This window comes from Penicillium hordei (assembly GCF_028827395.1).
Source record: "Penicillium hordei strain IBT 12815 chromosome Unknown utg000002l_segment0_segment0, whole genome shotgun sequence".
NCBI lineage: Eukaryota > Fungi > Ascomycota > Eurotiomycetes > Eurotiales > Aspergillaceae > Penicillium > Penicillium hordei.
The window spans coordinates 1,240,596-1,258,431 of record NW_026623143.1 but is presented as its reverse complement, the minus strand read 5'-3'; the positions used below and the strand labels follow the sequence as shown (position 1 = coordinate 1,258,431).

The window sequence follows — 17,836 nt, the reverse complement described above, 5'->3', positions numbered from 1 at the left end:
TTTGGCAGGTTTGAAGCAATTTCATAACATGCGGAAGAGGCGAATTGTCTTCAGGCAGTTCCATCACGGTCCAAGGCAGTTAAGAAAATATCGATGAGCTGTTTTGCCCGCAAAATCCCGGTTAGTGTTGAATCCCTTTAAGCCTGGAAAAAAGCGGAGGGGGAAGACGGGTACTAACCATGCCTGTGTACTTGTCCTCGCTTCCAGGGGTTTGAAATTCCTCCTGCCATCTATCCAGACTACCCGGCGAACAGTGTAGGATATCTTTGATTGTATCATCGCTCTCCAGTTCGCGGACAAATTTTTCTCCCTTCCTGCTGTTTCCCACTCGAGAGAAGAGGAAGAGTGCTGCTTTTTCGCCATAGAACTGCAGAACCTGCGATTCTTTACAGGAACGAACGGTGGATTTAAGCGTCTCGCCGTCTTGTGAAGACACCTAGTGTGTGAGATGCAAGTTCGGTCAGCATATAGATTAGTAACCCTCTTGGGACCTCTGTAATCGTTACGAAACCCTTACCTGTGCGTCTGTAATCATAACAGTGATCACCGGCCGTTTGAGTTCCCTTGCACGGGCTTTCCTAAAGATCATAGGGTGGAGGATCCTTTCTTTGACAACTTCTCCAAGCCCCCGAGAGCCCGGAACTCCACTTAACCCAATGGCTCTCCTGATAGAGATGAATTGGACCATCTGAAAGATCTCATCCACCTGGCTACCGTGAGTGATATTTTCGTGCAAATCCCTCCCGTCCTTGTTGGGATTGAGAAACTGGATTGTGATTCCCTTTGGTAGGAGAAGCGACGTGATCGTCACAAGTTGTCGTAGAGTATTTTTCATAGCTGCCGCGTATCTCCACATGGAACCACTGTTGTCTAGCATATAAAAAGGTTATTAGCTCATCACAGGACTGATAGTGTTTGACGTAGCTCGCGCTCTGCAGCAACTTACCGCAAACAATGACCATATCGAATAACGCCAGTTCGACCATACCATGCCCGCGGCTGGGAGCCATACCATACTTTTGTGTAATATGAATCATCTCAGCCGCTGCCTTGTGTATCACCGTCTTGATAGACGGATCATCTGGAGAGAAAAAGCTAGAGTAGTTATTGGTAATGAAAGTTTGATACTTTCGAGCTATCTGGACATGGACATGGTTATATTAGTGCTGTTGCGAAAGATAGCAACTGTCACATGGTAATACACTCACCACAGCCTGTTGAATATTCTGGGAGGTTGTGTTGTTTGTCGTGGTATTTCCACAATCCCGGTTTTCAGTGTTTCCACAGTTCGTATTTGTTGTGTTTCCGCTCTCTCGATTAATGATTGTACTAGAGAAGGGGTTGCCATCATTTGTTGGTGCAGTCTCTTGCTCCAAGAAGTCGATTTCGGGTGGCAGGTCAAGGTTTGTGGGTGGGTGTGCGGTCGTAATATCGCTGTCAATGCCGTTGAAGACGCCAGTTGATTCCGCATTGTCTTCTATTCCTTTTGACATGGAATTTGAACCTCCAGATTGATTCCTATCCTGGGTATCTGATGACTCGGGGATCGAGTTTGGCAAGCTCCGTGCTGACGCAACGTCGTCAGAGGTCGTCTTAGTTGGGACATCCGCGGCGGCAGTTTCAGGCAAAATATCGGCTTCATCAGATTGCATATTGCACACCGATGTGTTAGGACTTTTGGATTCCAAGCAAGTCTGGGGTTCCTGGGGTTTCTTGCTTGGTAGTAGATCTCTAGGTTGTTCCACCTGATGTTTGTGATATCGGCAATATGAGTCGGAGATTGCCATACGTCTTCTGCACATGCGTCCATGCTTTGCTTGCCCTTTACACCTCCTGGTGCGAACTTTCCGAGGCGTATTTACGAGGTAGTTCATGGTCAGAAATTTAAGCGGTGTGAAATGTCGATGATGGTAGTAACTTGGGGTAATATGTGAGGTGGGGAATGGTTGGTGGCGAAGTATTGATCACAATATATACTGTAGAATAAACCAAGTTGTATAGCTTGCGGCGAAGCCCGAAGCCCAGCTTATAAGGATGTTTGGGGGAGGCTTCAACCCCTGTGATTTTTCGTTTTTCGGCTTCTCTGGAAAAAGAAACCAAGAAAGCAAAAAAACCCCAAAAAGCAAAAAATAATCCAGAGGGGAGATTCTAACTACGATCATATGAAAAATAACGAGGCAGGACAGTGCCAGCTGAGGTGTTCGTGAGAAGATCCCAATCTCCACTCCTGCGCTATGGCACAAGTGGACCGTATCCGCTTGGCCAAAAGGCTCAAAGATCAACTCCAGTTGGTTATGGCTCCCCATCTATATATAGTGTTCTCCCAAACACCCATCAGATCTTCCGAATACACGGACAATCGAGATATACTAGTGTATGGATAGACATGCACAATGGGAAAAAAAAAGAAAAAAAAGAAACAAATCACACCCATATCCGCTTTATGCATGCGCTTGGCCCTGATACTAGTCACAACGGGAGCAAATTAAAATATGATACAAGGATTCCAGACAGACAATGCGACAATTCACTTTACAATTAGCCACCAATGTTCCGTAGACCAGACACCTACTGATTCCTCCCTCACAGGTACTTACAAGAGGGGAGGGGGCATCCCCCGTCAGATAGGACCTTATGGTTGACCAATTAACAGTTATTCCCTAGGCACTTTATACACCATAAGTAACTCATATTCGTAGATTCTATATTATGACAGATCGTGACAACGGAATTATGGAAAGATGTTGAACCCGTTGTATCGAAATAGGTCACGCTAATAGGGAATTCGGGTACAATATGAGGTGAGTAGGGAGTATACCTGTTGGGTGTATGACTATCCTTTTACTCTGAACCAATTATCAGGTGCGGGGTATCGAGGCATGCACCTACAATCACTTGCTACGTGCTGACTGCAGGACTGACTGTCATTGAGTAATAGCTAGTTACCATACGTAGGTGTTAAAGAGAAGTAGTTATCCCACTTTGGTGTCCTCTGTCCTCTGTCATCAGTCCCACTCCCTCTGATTGTGCCTATCACGCAGTTCAACATTACGTTCATCCGAAATGTAGTAGGAAGGGCCACATACTCAAAATAGGCGGCGAAGATGTTTGGCCAATGAGAGTACTTTAGAGGTCAAGGGTGCCACCGCTGCCACTCTTCACATTGCCTGAAGTCTGAGCATTCTGGAAGCCTCGGACGGTGTATCCCGACTGAGTAGCCTCGCCTCCATTGACGTTAATATCCGCAGCCTCAACATGCTCGTAGTCCTTGCTAATGGAAATCTTTCCACCATCACCACCGGTAACATCGGCCGACGAAGTCCCGGCCCTGGCGTTGAAAAGGCCCGCATTCACTGCAGCGTTTCCAGTGGCCTTTGCACCATTGGCATTGAGATTGCCGAACTTGCGAGATTTGGACTCGGCCATAGCTTTGGTTGGATGGTCGACTCGAAGGTTGTAACGTGGAAGAGAAGTAAAATAAATGCAATGAAAGAAGTAGATCTTCTGGAGTGGGCTGAATCTGCCTTGGTGGCTGCTTTCAAAAAGAACTCTAAGCTCGCTCGGAGGGAAAAGGTGACCCTGATAAATATTCTTGGGTGCTGAACCTGTGACTTGGAGTTGCGAATCATTACTGGCTGCACCTTTGCAGCTTATCTGATTCAAAAATAGGACACAGCGATGACCTTGCAACTTTTGGGCAACAATGATCTTTGCATGCACGCTTCTGAAACACTTTGGGGGTCGCCGTGGCTTTGAGTATAACATTAATCCAACTGATTGGCATGCCAAGAGTTACATATGTAGAGATATGTACAATTGAATACAGTCATCATACCGGTTTATCTACATGCCTCATTGTCCGAGACATCAAAAGTATGTTGGGGCCAGCATTGGATGCTTCATAGCTCCACTGGTGCTTTGCTTCTTACTGTAGAGATTAATAGGCCCTGACTCGTCATATGCAGTCAAAGGCTTCACATCCTTTCCACCCAGCACTTAGCCTAAATTCCTCACGGCGTCCTTTTCCTCCAGTCTAGATATGCAATTCGTGGAAACCTAAACGAAAACGATGGGGAAATGAGTTTTCTGAGGCAGTAACATAGTTTATCTCTTTAACATGTTGGTAGGTACATACGCTACAATTTGAAAGTGTCAACTGGGTTGTCACAAATGAACAAAAACACGATGGATAGAGCGAGCTGCAATCCAGCTGGCTTGGCGTTCAATACCATCAACTGCCAGCCTGTCCTTGGGGATGATCCAGTCCAGCGTGGGTGCGTGGTGCATGCATTGGTGCTGTGCTCTGCTTGCATATAATTGGCGAGATTCTTGCAGCAGCTATGGGCCTACTGTCGGGCTGCCTGAACGCCTTGTGTCAATCATTTCAGCTCTTCATCACAAAGACAGCGTGAGGCACCGGGCCGGCAAGGCCTTCGCAATGGTGTCATGACCTAACTGCTTATAGGCTGGGTTAAAGGAATGCACACGCCAGAGATTTGGACTACTCTTTTTATAAATTCACTCTTCGTTTTGCTCCTTACTCTTTGCTCCCTACATGTCCGACCAATCCACGTGAATGTCATTTCAAAGCAACATGAGTTACGGAGGCTGGAAATCAGGCAACATATCCGACGCTCCAAACCCATGGAGCTGGAATAATTCATTCCCCCACGGTGGAAGCAACAATCGATATACCTGGTCCAGTAACAGCGGCAACGTCACATCAACCAACTGTGGCAACACGGTGTCGGAGAATTGCGGCAATACGACTACCTACAACAACAGTGGAAACAAGGTCGTCCGGACTGGCAACATCTCGAGCAATGGGGGAGATGCTTGTAAAGGGGGGGAAACCGGTGACGGAACTGTCATTGATCGTTCATCTACTACCACATCAGACAGTGTTGCAGGTGGGGCCGGTGGTAGTATTTCCATCGGCGGTTAGACTTCCTACTGTTTACAACATGGTGAGCTCGATCAGACTAGGTATAGTTACTTCAGATATGCTGATATAAAAAATGAGACTGAAGAACCATGAGAGTTGTGGCGGTTTTGTCCGGTGTACGATAGTTCTTGCTCACGGAGCACTGCAATTCAGGGTCAGAACGAGGAGGGACTATGGCCATTTACGCTAGGTATTTCTTGGGAAAGGTGCACTAAGGTCAGAGGCGGGGTAAGATAGTCAAAAATCTACTTAAAAGGCCCTGTTGATCTTGGACAAATAAAGTATTATTAGGTTATAATTAAGTAAGAGAGTTATAATAATCTAAAAGGTAAATATAAGTAATAATATATAATTGAAGACGAAGAACTAAACTAAGTATATAAAGGAGTATCCTTATATATCCTTCGTTTCCTACTCCCTAAATAACTCCCCTAGAGTTACTACTAGAGTCGCCGTATACTCCCGGATATACTCCTATAGAGTAGGTCCTAAAGTTATAGTTACGTAGTCTATAGTTCCTAAAACGCTATTTATATAGTAGGCCCTATCTAATATAGATAGTTATATATATAATAGAAAACCCCTAGTAGTAGATCCGATTAGGGCGGATTATACTCTTTCTTACTAAGTGTGATTACAGTTTCTCTTCTCCTAGTGCCTAGGTAACCTGGAGTATAGGATATTACACGTGATCTGATGATAGATCTGTTAGTTGGCACTCGGTTGCCTATCTATGTACCTGGTGGGTCACTATCGATTGGTGACGGGTAGGTCCGTAACAATTAGAAGCTCAGAGTTCAGTTTGAATATAGGCAGTACTAGTTGTATTGGCCTTCGTAGTAGTATTGTATACACCCTGTCACTCTGATCGATTAAACCGGAGCCCTACATAGTGGGGCTTCACAATACGGCATGATGTCATTGTGGTTTCGGAGTTTAGTGGGTTGATGACACCCCACCTGTAGATTGTTCGGAGTTAGGCATTGGTACGTCCGTTACTGTTGACGATTACCAGGAGAAATTCGTACCTCTGTCTGTTTCTCGCTATGATTGGATTGAAATGGACCATCTCATTTTACATTTCACACACGAGATGGAAGGAAATAGTCCTTGGAACTTGATTGGAGCCAGCGGAGTTAAGGCTTACAAGGAAAACCAGGAAGACCCACTTGAAGGCTTAATCCCGGGTATGATATAAATCCAGCTCACTGCCACATCTGGAGAATTGTAAAGCAACAGAAATTGAGAACCACCCATCAAATTATTAAACTCAGTCAACATGGTCAAGACGCTCCCCTTCGGTGATATTCAGATCCCAACACCGGGCTTCGGTGCCATGGGCTTGAGCTTCGGTTTGGGTAGCAACATGAGCCTCGAGCAAGCCGAACCAGTCTTGCTGAAGGCGATTGAACTGGGATGCACATTCTGGGATACCGCTGTTGTCTATCAAGCTGGTGTGAACGAAAAGCTTTTGGGAGACTTCATCAGGAAACACAACGTCCGCGACAAGATTTTCAGTAAGACATTACGGAATGAGGAAAATTGTTAGAAACTAACTGCTGTCATTGATAGTTGCCTCCAAATGTGGGTTCGACGTCATGGGAGGGAATGGCGCCGTCACCAACTCCGCCTCGCATATTAAGGAGTACATTGATGGAACTATTGAGAGACTTGGCTTTACGCCTGATTTGTACTATCTGCACCGGATTGACCCCAGTGAGTTGAATACATATGTGATCATCTTCCAATCTCAAATTACTAATTTCAATAGACACAGCCTTGACTGAGTCTATTCCTGCCCTTGACGAAATTCGCAAGGCAGGCAAGACCAAGTACATTGGACTTTCCGAATGTTCAGCTGCCACACTACGCAAGGCAAACTCAAGTACGCTTCTTTCCTGAGAGGTTGTGAATATTTTACTAACCGTCAATAGTTGCCAAGATCGATGCTATCCAAGCGGAGTATTCAGCCTTTGAGACACTCCACGAGACAGACGCCTTGATCGAGACAGCAAAGGAGCTGGGCATCGCCTATGTCGCATACAGTCCACTGGGACACGGTTGGCTCGTTGATAACTTCGATTACAAGTCCCCGGATGACTTTGCCCCTGACGATTTCCGCCGAAACTGTATGTATATACCCTGCCACAAGCGTCCTAATCATAGACTGGACAAACTCGCTAACGCTATCCGTTTCGATAGCTCCCAAATTCCAAGGCGAAAACTTCTACAAGAACTTGGCCATCGTCGAGGAAATAAAGAAGCTAGCTACCCGCAAGGGATGCAAGATTAGCCAGATCGCCCTAGCCTGGGTTATTTCCCAAGGCCTGATCCCCATCCCGGGAACAACGAAAGCGGCCCGCCTGGAGGAGAACTGGGCTTCTCGGGATATTGAATTGACCGAGGAGGAAAAGCAAGAAATGCGCAAAATTATCGATGCTGCTAAGCCACACGGTAACAGATATGGCCCTACGCACCAGGCTATGGTTGGACATTAAGCCGAAGGGAATTTAATTGGGAACAAGTTGGGCTTCTCGCATCATCCACTTCGGTATGGCTGCCAATAAACTCAGATATTCCAGTGGAATTAGGGACATAGAGCACAATTGAATTGTTTCACGCAACGCTTCGCCGCATCTAGACCAAGGAGGGACTGTAGAAAATTGCACAAACTAATGGACAGGATCCTTATAGGTTCCATCCAAGGCAAATTAAACGGGAATTCGGACAGGATCGTGGTAGCGGTAGGCTCCACATAGTGGCAAGGGATGTCAACATCATTCGCAATGGAGGGCACAATCAATGGGTGTATTTAGGGAAATTAGTGGATTAGGAAAATTCAAGATCAGATTACATGAAATGGGGCGATTGATTTGATTGATTAATCTAAATCAGCGCAGGCTAAAATGATTGTGGGTTCGTTCAAGAGAGCTTCCTCCGTCACAGCGGATACAAAAGTTTTACTCTGATTTGTGCGGTCGCACGCGCTCATTGGAGGGTGTCAACAACTGAGTCAGTGCGCCGTTGGAATCTCACAGAAAAGATATTCCGTACATACTGCGAAGCGCCTCGAGCGGCTGGGGAAAATACGATCCAACACCACGAAGAGTTGGACCACTGACTTACCGTAGTCCGAGCATCCCGCAGGCAGATCCTGCCTTGAGAGGCTTGACTTTGGGGAATGCCAAGGGAACACCTAGGAAGCTTGGATTAACAGCGTCATTAATTCTAGTTGAGTATGTATATCTGATCGATCAGATAAATAATTAATCAGATAAGAGGGCGTAAATGTTAAATTGCGCCATGCACCCACCCATGGACCGAGGAGCCGAAGGCGAACAGTTCCACGAAGTTCACTTGAATTGATATTGTGAGTTCATGAACAAGATGATTCATGCACGAAGTCAATAATGCTTGTTCGTCTGGGTACAAATTGGGGACTGGAAAAGATCTTGATCTCTTTTTGTATTTAAGCTTCTCATCTGGCAACCTTGCGCTGTACACTGCATGGATGAGCAAGAGACAGACAGAGCGGATAGCCTTTTGTGTTCGAGCGTAGTAAGGGGAAAAAGAAAAGAGCCGGACAGATGAGCATAACTCGCATACAACAATATTGGATAATGTCACTTTGGTTGAGATGCAAACGGGTTGCCGCATCAAGCAGGTAGCCCTGAAAAGAACTGTAACTTTGGACGGAGAGGCATACTAGTCCAAAATAGGACGCAAAGTTAAAAATTGGCCAATCAGGGATATTACCACCACACCGTCTAGTAGCGAATGAGCGATGATAGCCCGTCACTGCAACCCCTGATTGGATCAATTATCCGATTGACCCACCTGGGTAATCCGCTCACCCCGAGATTATCTGATCCTCGTCACATCGGAGCCTGCGGTCGAGAGTGAGGGAAAGAGAAAAATGGAAAAAAAAAAAAAATGGAGACGGTGCCTGGACCACTCAAGACTTTCTCGTCTGAAACCCCCCGGGTCTCTGTCCCTTCAGATTATGTGCCTCACCAGCATCACGAATCTCTCCTCTCTTCTTTCCAACCTCCCATTGCGCCCAATACTTAATTTCTGTCTATCCTCATACAGCCTCCCCGAAAATAATTGAGGATTTGGAATCTGGATTGGGCCTCCTGTGATCGGACGAATGGGACATACAGCGATGGGTCTCCCGGCGACCGCTGAAGATTGCGATGACGGCAAAACCATCGAGCGGGCTGTACTCGGAAAGGAATCATATAACTCGCAAAATATGAAATTGGAAGGAAACGGTGCCACCGGAGATAGATCATCACAATATGATCCCGAATCACCGCCCACATCGGACGGCTCTCATGCAGGCGACACGTTCGATGACGAAAAGGAATTAGCACAACACCCCGACAGTATCACAGAGGGTGCTCAGTTGGGTCAGCAGAAGGCGGAAGCAGCGGCGCTCGCATGGAGCTGGCCAGCTTTGGTTGGAATATATGCTTGGTAAGTAGATCTCTGCCCATTCGTTTCAATGCCCTTGCGATAAACCCTCTACTAACAATGATTGAACTTGCAGGATCTGGATTTGCACATTTATGTTGGCGTTTCACTCGAATATAAGCGGGTTCCTCATCAACTATATCCAGGGAGGGTTCAAGACCGCACCGCAGGTCTCAACGTCCTATATCCTCGCGAATATTGTGGGCGGCGTTCTTAAGCTACCGCTTGGTAAGACCTTGAACTTGTGGGGTCGTGCTGAGGGCCTGGTGGTCTCGGCCAGCATTTACCTTCTTGGTATGATCGTCCTCACGGCATGTGACGGTCCCAACGGATACGCGGCGGGCTATGTGCTGTACTGGATCGGGTACTACTGCTTATACCTGATCTTGAATGTTTTCGTCGCCGATACCTCGGGTCTAAGAAACCGAGCGTTCGCTTTTGGCTTTATGCAAACTCCATTTATCTGTACTGCTTTCACAGGCAGTCTTGCAGCAAACTCGATATATGGTAATTTCGGGTGGCGCTGGGGTTATGGCATCTTCTGCATCGTGATGCCATTTGTGTTCTTGCCCCTCGCCATGGCTTTCAAGTATTTCGAGAAGAAGGCAGAAAAGAATGGTATCTTCCGCCGACAGCCTAGTGGTCGCACTACTGGACAGTCTATCATTCACTATATTCATGAATTTGATGGTAAGAATGCCCCAAAGCAATCCCGGGATGTTGACACTAACGTTCCATCACTAGTCATTGGCGCTTTCTTGCTCATGGCTGGTTGGGTGCTGTTCCTCCTGCCATTCAGTTTGGCACAATATGGCCGCTCTACATATGCAAATGCAAAATTCATCGTTCTCCTCATCCTCGGAGTCTTTATGTTGGGTGTCTTTGCAGCATGGGAGAAATGGGGTGCACGAACCCACTTTATCCGCTACGAGTTGATCAAGCGGCCCACTATTCTAGGCGCATGCATACTGGCCGCCGTGCTATTTTTCAGCTTCGAGCTCTGGGATCAGTACTTCTACAACTACGTCCTGATCTCCTACGATATTTCCCCAGTTCATGCAAATTACATGATCCAGATTTATAACGTTGGCTCCTGCTTCTTTTCTCCCGTCATCGGAGCCATCATCTGGGCGACTGCGCGCTTCAAATACATATGCCTGTTCTTCGGAGCCCCGCTCATGATCCTCGGCTCCGGGCTGATGATCTACTTCCGTGGCGCAGACCACGGCATTGGCTACGTTGTCATGTGTCAGATATTCATTGCTTTCGCTGGTGGCACACTCGTCATTGGCGAAGACATGGCTGTTATGGCTGCAGGTGGCCGTGAGGGCACTCCGATGATGCTGGCCCTCATCGGATTGTTCTCGAACATCGGCGGTGCGATTGGCCTGGCTGTTGGCGCTGCTATCTACAATAATGTCTTTGTCGATACCCTCACGACACAATTGCCAGATAATTTGAAGGCCAACGCCACTCAGATTTACCTCGGTGGTATCACTGTGCAATCAACTTACCCTTGGGGAACCCCTCTTCGCGAAGCTGTCGCGTATACGTGGGGCTATGCCCAGCGCCTGAACTGCATTGCTTCTACTGCTATCTTGGCGTTGACTATTCCTTGCATCCTGGTCTGGAAGAACTACGACGTTAACCTGAAGCAGAACAAGGGTAAAATGATTTTCTGAAAGGCCTTTCCGTTGCATAGTATACCCGGTTATGACGCACGGGTTGGGAAGCCTTGTTCATGTTTCGCGTTATTTCTGGTGTGCTTCATTACCTACCATGTAGAGCGAAAGCCACTGCTTCAATGTCCATTTATTGCAATTATCTTGTTGAGCGTGAAGAATACCAATATATATATTTCACTGTGCTACCTACCACCAAAATGCTCGTTCATTCTCGTAATTATCTAAACCGAATAATAATCATATTTATTCATTTTTTTTGTCCTTGTGGTCCAATTAGAGATATTATTGCCACCTTAAATCTTAAACTCATTATACTCCTAGAATTCATTACGAAAACGAGGCGACGGCAAGAAGACCGTCGTGGGGCTTGACCCGAACCCGTGATTGGCGCAAGGCTCATACATCCGAAGGTCGACTTTCATTTCACCTTCCCTTCCTTCTAACCGTTAACCTCACCTTCAAGGAGAGATATAAAATTTTGTTCACCATGTCTCAGTCTGCGGCAATGAATTTGCGCAATTCCTTTGGTGATCGGAAGATCCCCGATATTTCACGCAAGATCACCGCGTGTGTCTTGTGCCGCAAACTCAAGGTGAGAACGACACGAGTACGAAAAAAATAATCACGCACTCATACTGTAGCAGATAAAATGCCATATGAATGATAATAAACCCCCCTGCAATCGGTGTAAAGTGCGCGGGCTTGCGTGTTCGGTCAACAAGAGCCTCCAGATGCTCTTGGAGAATGATGCTTCGTAAGTTGTCTCCATTACGCATGGTTTCACATATAACTTTTGGTTTCAATAACCTAACGAATATGTTTAGATGGAAGGAAAAGATGGAGGATCGAATTAGCAGACTTGAACAGTCTATCACACAAAACACGACTCAGCCTTCTAGGATTGCCTGGGGCAATGCTCCTCCGGCACAGCTACTTAATTCCAACAACATCGAAACTGACACGCCCAGCATCTTGTACAAACCAGCGCATACCGAGACGTCCGCTACAGTAACTTTGAATTTGTCATGCAGTCTTGGCGCATTTCCAGCATCGTCAATGATCAATCTTACGTTGGGTGACATTGGAACAACCCCGGAACAAAACCCTGACCCAGTTTCATGCGGAATCATCTCACAACGAATAGCGGAGAGACTCTTCGTATTTTATAAACACAACCTAGACCCTTGCATTCACAATACCCTCACCGACAACGACACTTTCCCTGCAATCCGTACACGCTCTCCTCTCCTCACTACTTCAATATGCACAGTATCTGCGTTTTGCACTGGCTCCGAGAACTACAGCGCCCTACTAAAACATTTCACCAACCAAGTCTCAGGGAAAGTGTTTTCGAGCAACCACACATTCGACGACGTCCGTGCTCTGTGCATTGGAGCTTTATGGCTGAACGAAGTCTCCACCGCGCTGAATAGTTTAGGTGAGCGATGAGCCGATGATCTCGAGTTCTGCTTGTCCGCACACTAACAAATATTAAGCTGTACGCATTTCCACGGAGTTAGACTTACACAGGTGCATCACAAAAATGCCCCACACAAAACGAGCCTGCTACGACCGTACTCGGTTATACTGGCTAGTATATCTCTGCGACCACCACTGCTCTCTCATTCACGGAAGACCTCCGCTTACACGAGACTTCCACTCATTAAGAAAACCAAGGGATTTCCTGCAGAGTTATTTCACCAACCCTTCTGACTTGGGTCTGATCAGCCAGGTCGAGCTATGGTCCATCAGCAGTCGTGTCTTCGACATTTTCGGCGCTGATATTGAATGCAAAGCCACTAGCAAGGGGTCGGATAAACTGGCGCAGCTAAGTGCTACCTACGATGGATGGTTGGAGGAATGGATTGCCATGCTTTCTTTCACGGATGCGCCGGCTACATTTTCACGACGTCTTTTTGATCTTTACTCCCATTCAGCGAAGTTGTATCTTTTCTCCCATATTTTTCGAGGCTCGCCGCAAGATACAAAACTCCCAAAAGCAGGGGCTGAATGTGAGTCTGATACTGGTACGGACGAGTTCGCACATGGCGCGGTGAGAAGTGCTCTGGAAATTATCAAATGCATTGTCGATGATGACGCATCATCGTCATGGCTGGGAAAGCTACCAACCTATATCGGAACCATGGTGGCATTTGCATGTGTCTGCCTGGTGAAAGTATCCGCCCAACAAGGACCATGCGTTCATGACCTGCAAGATGAGGGTGTTCCCAGCTACCTTCAGCGACTAGTCCAGGTCCTCCTCTCGTCGCCGGTCGTCAACCATCCCACGCATCCTCTACTGAGTATTGCCATGAGCCTAGGGACAGCTACTGCTGTCGCTGGAGGTATAAATTGTGTAGGTGGTCAAGAGCCTCTTGCCTCAATCGATATGCGGGATTGGGACCTTGATTTGGGATTTTTTGACATGTTTACCAGCGATACGTCGAATGGATGTCCCGGTAACCACGGTGCATTTCCAGGGATGTGACCGCATATTGTAAATCCAACCAAAAAAAAATGAGGCGAGATCCCTGCAGCACGAATCTATGATATTCTCTCATTACTCCGTAAAACCTTGGAATGCCCGGTTCGGCTCGCTTCTGCCCAATACAGTCCTAATTTATGCCTGAAGACGGATAAAAAGGGTATCCACTCTGTATTTCTTGGCATTTCGAGCATTTCAAGAATCCCTCCGAGCATTTGAAAACCCCCAAATGCCAAGCAATGCTCATGAAAGACATGTAATTCAATTACCGAACCGACCGGAGAGATGTAGTTGGAACATGCTCTAGATTTGATATTTCTTAGAATAAAACATATAGAGCAATGGTTAAATTTGAAAAGAGTACCAATCTGTACATTATTCAGCTCGATCAAGATCATTTTAGACATTGTTTCTTTATATATTCTACATTAAGCTCTATTAAATGATATGTATTGACAATACATAAGATATTGCTGGTAGAACGAAGTGAGCTGAGTCGAGCATCTGACTTTTAGCTAAGTACAACATATGTCTATTACCTAGCATAGAAACCGAGAAACAAAACTGTCAGACTGGGATATGCCCCCCCCCCCCGCCCTAGGCCCTAAACAGGAACCGAAGTTTTTGTTATGGTCTAGTGGTATAATAGGCTATATTGTTTCCAACAAAAACCAATCACAACACATGACCGGCCTAACGTAAGATTTTAGGCGCATCACATAGTCACAGGGCTAAGCAATCGAGCCCTGAAACTTTCCCGGTACACAACTTTTATGTACTGGCCATTACAGCCTTAGTGGAATCCAGAACTTTTCTCTTTGCGGGGAACAAAGCTTGGAAGAACTTCTACTGGTTGCCAAATGCCAATACATATTCCGATGGCTGATTCGGAGTTCCCCCGACTCCAAGGTGGGTTATATATTCGCTGCTATGGGATTATGCGTCGCATCACATTTTATGTGGCTTATTTACAAGCAATACAAAATGCACAGTGTGATGCTATACTTTTATTCGGCCTAATTAACTATCCGACCATTTGGGACCAGATATCTTCGGTCAAATTAATGAGTTTACCCGGGTGTTAGGGATCAGCTGCAAGATGGACTCCCTAGTAATGCAGAATAAGAAAGTTATGCCCGCGGGTGTTCAAAAGCAGCTCCGAAGGTGGTGCTTGTTTATATAATGGGTTCCCGTTGGCGTTTGGGGTAGTATTATTGCGCTCATCCCCTCTCTTTTGTCTTTTATTCTTCTAACTGGATGAAACGTCCCCAAGTCCATTACTACTCGGGTACCCTCGATTTCAACCTATATTACTCCTAGAACGAGACCAAATCCAACGATTTGTGACATGAGCGTGCGATTCTATATTCTTTTTATATTGGTAACACCAACATATCTCCCAAAATGAAGGACGGCTTAGGTATGGCTATCTCTACTTCTGTAATGTGTCTATGTGAAAATAACCTTCACCACATAACATCCGCGAAAAGCGCAATATCTAAAGTGTTCATGCAGAAACCCCCTCCGTCGATGGATCGACCCTAAGCACGAGCAACCGGGAAAATCTCGGAACAGACCTTGAAATCGGCCCCCTCGATCTGAATGATGTATCAAAAGAGGAAAAATCGACAGACCCAAACATCGTCGATTGGGATGGGCCGGATGATCCCGAAAATCCTCTCAACTGGACCTCAAGAAAGAAGATCACAGCGACATGTTCTATTGCGCTGATCACGTTTCTGACGTATGGACGGTCCTTTTCTACATCATTCAGATGGCCAAAGCTAATTTCTGGAAACTAACAGCCCTCTCGGATCATCCATGTTTGCCCCCGGCGTAGGTCAACTGGTCAAAGACTTTAATGTCACCAGCACCGAACTAGCATCGTTCGTGGTATCGGTATACCTGCTGGGATACTGTTTCGGTCCCCTGCTCATCGCACCTCTATCGGAGTTGTACGGTCGACAGTATGTCTACCATGTATGCAACATCCTCTACGTGATCTGGACAATTGCTTGCGCCTTTGCGCCCGAGATGGGTAGTCTTGTTGTCTTCCGATTCCTCGCTGGCTTTGCCGGTAGTTGTCCGCTGACTATTGGCGCCGGCTCGATCGCAGATATGTTCGTACAAGAACAGAGAGGCGGTGCGATGGCAGCTTGGGCTCTTGGTCCTTTGATTGGTCCTGTCGTTGGTCCGGTTGGTATGTTCATTTCCCTCATGCTTCCTCTAGTTGATAACTCGATTACTAACTTTGCATAGCGGGTGCGTATCTGGCACAGGCAAAGGGTTGGCGATGGAGTTTCTATGTGCTGGCTATGGCTGTAAGTGAAGACCGTGACACCCAACGACAGAACATATACTAACAGAACTGGCAGGGTGGTGCTATCACGGCCAGCTCCATTATAACCCTCCGTGAATCCCACGCCCCGACTATTCTGGCCCGGAAGACTAAGAAGCTCCGGAAGGAAACGGGGAACATGAACTTGCGCTCTGCACTCGATACAGGCCGTACACCGAAGGAACTGTTCCTATACTCCATTGTGCGACCGACGAAGATGCTCTTCCTCTCCCCGATCGTCTTCCTTCTTTCGCTTTATGTCGGCGTCATCTACGGATACCTATATCTGTTGTTTACAACTATCACCTCCGTATTCGAAGAGCAGTACAATTTCTCTCAGGGATCAGTCGGACTCACTTATCTGGGTTTGGGCGTTGGGTCTTTGATCGGGTTGTTCATTCTCGGAGCAACATCCGACAGACTACTCAACTACCTATCTGTCAAGAATGGCCAGAAAAAGCCCGAGTATCGTCTTCCGCCTATGATCCCCGGAGCCGTTTTCGTTCCCATATCGCTGTTCATGTATGGATGGACTGCCTATTACAAAACCCACTGGATTGTGCCTATCATCGGTACCTCCTTCCTCGGTGTTGGCATGATGATCACATTCGTAAGTTACTTTCCTTCCATCCGTGATTCCCTTTCGCTGCGAATTGGCCAACTAACACCGGGATTGCTGTTTAGATGTGTGTGAGCACATACTTGGTTGATGCCTTCACGGATTACGCCGCTTCCGCAATGGCAGCTAACACGGTGTTCCGCTCACTGGCCGGTGCCATGCTTCCACTTGCCGGCCCGAAGATGTATGAGGCTCTTGGACTTGGTTGGGGTAACTCGCTACTTGGATTCATCGCTCTGGCCTTCTGCGCATTGCCTGTCATCTTCTGGTTTTATGGTGAACGCATAAGGACGAGTCCCAGATTTCAGGTGTCCTTCTGATTGGGTGGCAGGACACGCTTCGGGCACTGTTGGGTTGTCTCATTTTGCTTTCGCCGAGACTCTGAGTCGGCCTCGTCGGGGTCTTCAGCAACACAACCTCCACCAACTCCAGATACACATAGAGATTATGCATTCTATAAAAATAAAAATATGAGCCCGTGGGCGATTAACACAGACGGGCTTTCCACCCGAACCTGCATCGTTTCAATCCATTCCGCTTACTCGAGCCTTGCTATGGTGCGCTTGCTTTGGGCTTTTAAAATTTGGGGTTTGTACTTCAGTCTCTCCTTCGCCTTATCACCCCCTTTCATAAGAGTAATGATCTCATATAGGGTTGTCAGGGAAGTGATCTGACCAAGGTACTGATTGCCCTGGTCATATAGGTAGAACTGTGCCGCCAGCACGGAACATCACCTCGCAGCCGCCATAGCTATCCAAGCGACACATTATAGGAGTGCATTTCCCGCGGTCAAATGCAACGGCGAGAGAATGCCCCCAGCTATCCTCTGCCGCTCATTCACCTTCGTGGTCGAGTTTGGTGGAATCCATTGTCCATCCGGGAGGGGGGGTTATCTGAGCGCTTTATTAGTATCAGCTTGATAAAGTCAACCCATGGTAAGTACATAGGTGATTTAACCAACTACATGATGGATGGATGGACTCATAATAAACTCATTTGCCTAACATCTAGCACTAACCATCACGAATTGTAGAATATGTTCTTCGCGATCTTTTGGGGAGGTGGGATATAGCTCTGAATCTGGAACCACGCTATAGGTGGATAATAGTTAATTGACGATGGCGAGGTGGTCCCAGGATACCAGTTGACCCAAAGATGGATGGGTTCCAAGGTTCCTGATTATTCAAATTAGGTCAGGCTCATCACCCTAAAGCTTGGGGCGTTAATATTCAATGCCTAAGATGCTGTCGGAATCCTAGGTGTGGCCTTGTAGAAATCCTGTGACTTG

The 17,836-nt window shown here is 46.8% G+C and overlaps 8 protein-coding genes across 8 annotated transcripts; 6 read left to right on the top strand and 2 right to left on the bottom strand.

The window, feature by feature from the left end:
* Positions 1-50: 50 nt before the first annotated feature.
* On the bottom strand, positions 51-1,652 carry N7537_003771 (vWA domain-containing protein; the record flags this gene model as incomplete). Its single annotated transcript, XM_056894829.1, has 5 exons — positions 51-98; positions 179-436; positions 518-870; positions 947-1,139; positions 1,209-1,652. 5 exons carry the CDS (start codon positions 1,650-1,652, stop codon positions 51-53), a joined length of 1,296 nt encoding a protein of 431 aa, XP_056754577.1.
* Positions 1,653-3,126: 1,474 nt separating this feature from the next.
* On the bottom strand, positions 3,127-3,426 carry N7537_003770 (uncharacterized protein; the record flags this gene model as incomplete). Its single annotated transcript, XM_056894828.1, has 1 exon — positions 3,127-3,426. The coding sequence occupies one exon, from the start codon at positions 3,424-3,426 to the stop codon at positions 3,127-3,129; it is 300 nt and encodes a 99-aa protein (XP_056754576.1).
* Positions 3,427-4,594: 1,168 nt separating this feature from the next.
* N7537_003769 (uncharacterized protein) lies at positions 4,595-4,945 on the top strand (the record flags this gene model as incomplete). Its single annotated transcript, XM_056894827.1, has 1 exon — positions 4,595-4,945. The coding sequence occupies one exon, from the start codon at positions 4,595-4,597 to the stop codon at positions 4,943-4,945; it is 351 nt and encodes a 116-aa protein (XP_056754575.1).
* Positions 4,946-6,224: 1,279 nt separating this feature from the next.
* On the top strand, positions 6,225-7,443 carry N7537_003768 (uncharacterized protein; the record flags this gene model as incomplete). Its single annotated transcript, XM_056894826.1, has 5 exons — positions 6,225-6,462; positions 6,518-6,661; positions 6,717-6,830; positions 6,880-7,074; positions 7,148-7,443. The coding sequence occupies 5 exons, from the start codon at positions 6,225-6,227 to the stop codon at positions 7,441-7,443; spliced, it is 987 nt and encodes a 328-aa protein (XP_056754574.1).
* Positions 7,444-8,722: 1,279 nt separating this feature from the next.
* Positions 8,723-9,056, top strand: N7537_003767 (uncharacterized protein; the record flags this gene model as incomplete). The annotated part of the gene is made up of 2 exons (XM_056894825.1): positions 8,723-8,844; positions 8,885-9,056. 2 exons carry the CDS (start codon positions 8,723-8,725, stop codon positions 9,054-9,056), a joined length of 294 nt encoding a protein of 97 aa, XP_056754573.1.
* Positions 9,057-9,110: 54 nt separating this feature from the next.
* Positions 9,111-11,103, top strand: sit2 (putative siderochrome-iron transporter; the record flags this gene model as incomplete). Its single annotated transcript, XM_056894824.1, has 3 exons — positions 9,111-9,424; positions 9,498-10,111; positions 10,166-11,103. 3 exons carry the CDS (start codon positions 9,111-9,113, stop codon positions 11,101-11,103), a joined length of 1,866 nt encoding a protein of 621 aa, XP_056754572.1.
* A 490-nt stretch (positions 11,104-11,593) lies between these two features.
* On the top strand, positions 11,594-13,594 carry N7537_003765 (uncharacterized protein; the record flags this gene model as incomplete). The annotated part of the gene is made up of 4 exons (XM_056894823.1): positions 11,594-11,698; positions 11,751-11,860; positions 11,931-12,544; positions 12,603-13,594. 4 exons carry the CDS (start codon positions 11,594-11,596, stop codon positions 13,592-13,594), a joined length of 1,821 nt encoding a protein of 606 aa, XP_056754571.1.
* Positions 13,595-14,995: 1,401 nt separating this feature from the next.
* N7537_003764 (MFS transporter) lies at positions 14,996-16,868 on the top strand (the record flags this gene model as incomplete). Its single annotated transcript, XM_056894822.1, has 6 exons — positions 14,996-15,011; positions 15,107-15,335; positions 15,397-15,791; positions 15,851-15,912; positions 15,967-16,539; positions 16,614-16,868. 6 exons carry the CDS (start codon positions 14,996-14,998, stop codon positions 16,866-16,868), a joined length of 1,530 nt encoding a protein of 509 aa, XP_056754570.1.
* Between the last annotated feature and the right edge of the window lie 968 nt (positions 16,869-17,836).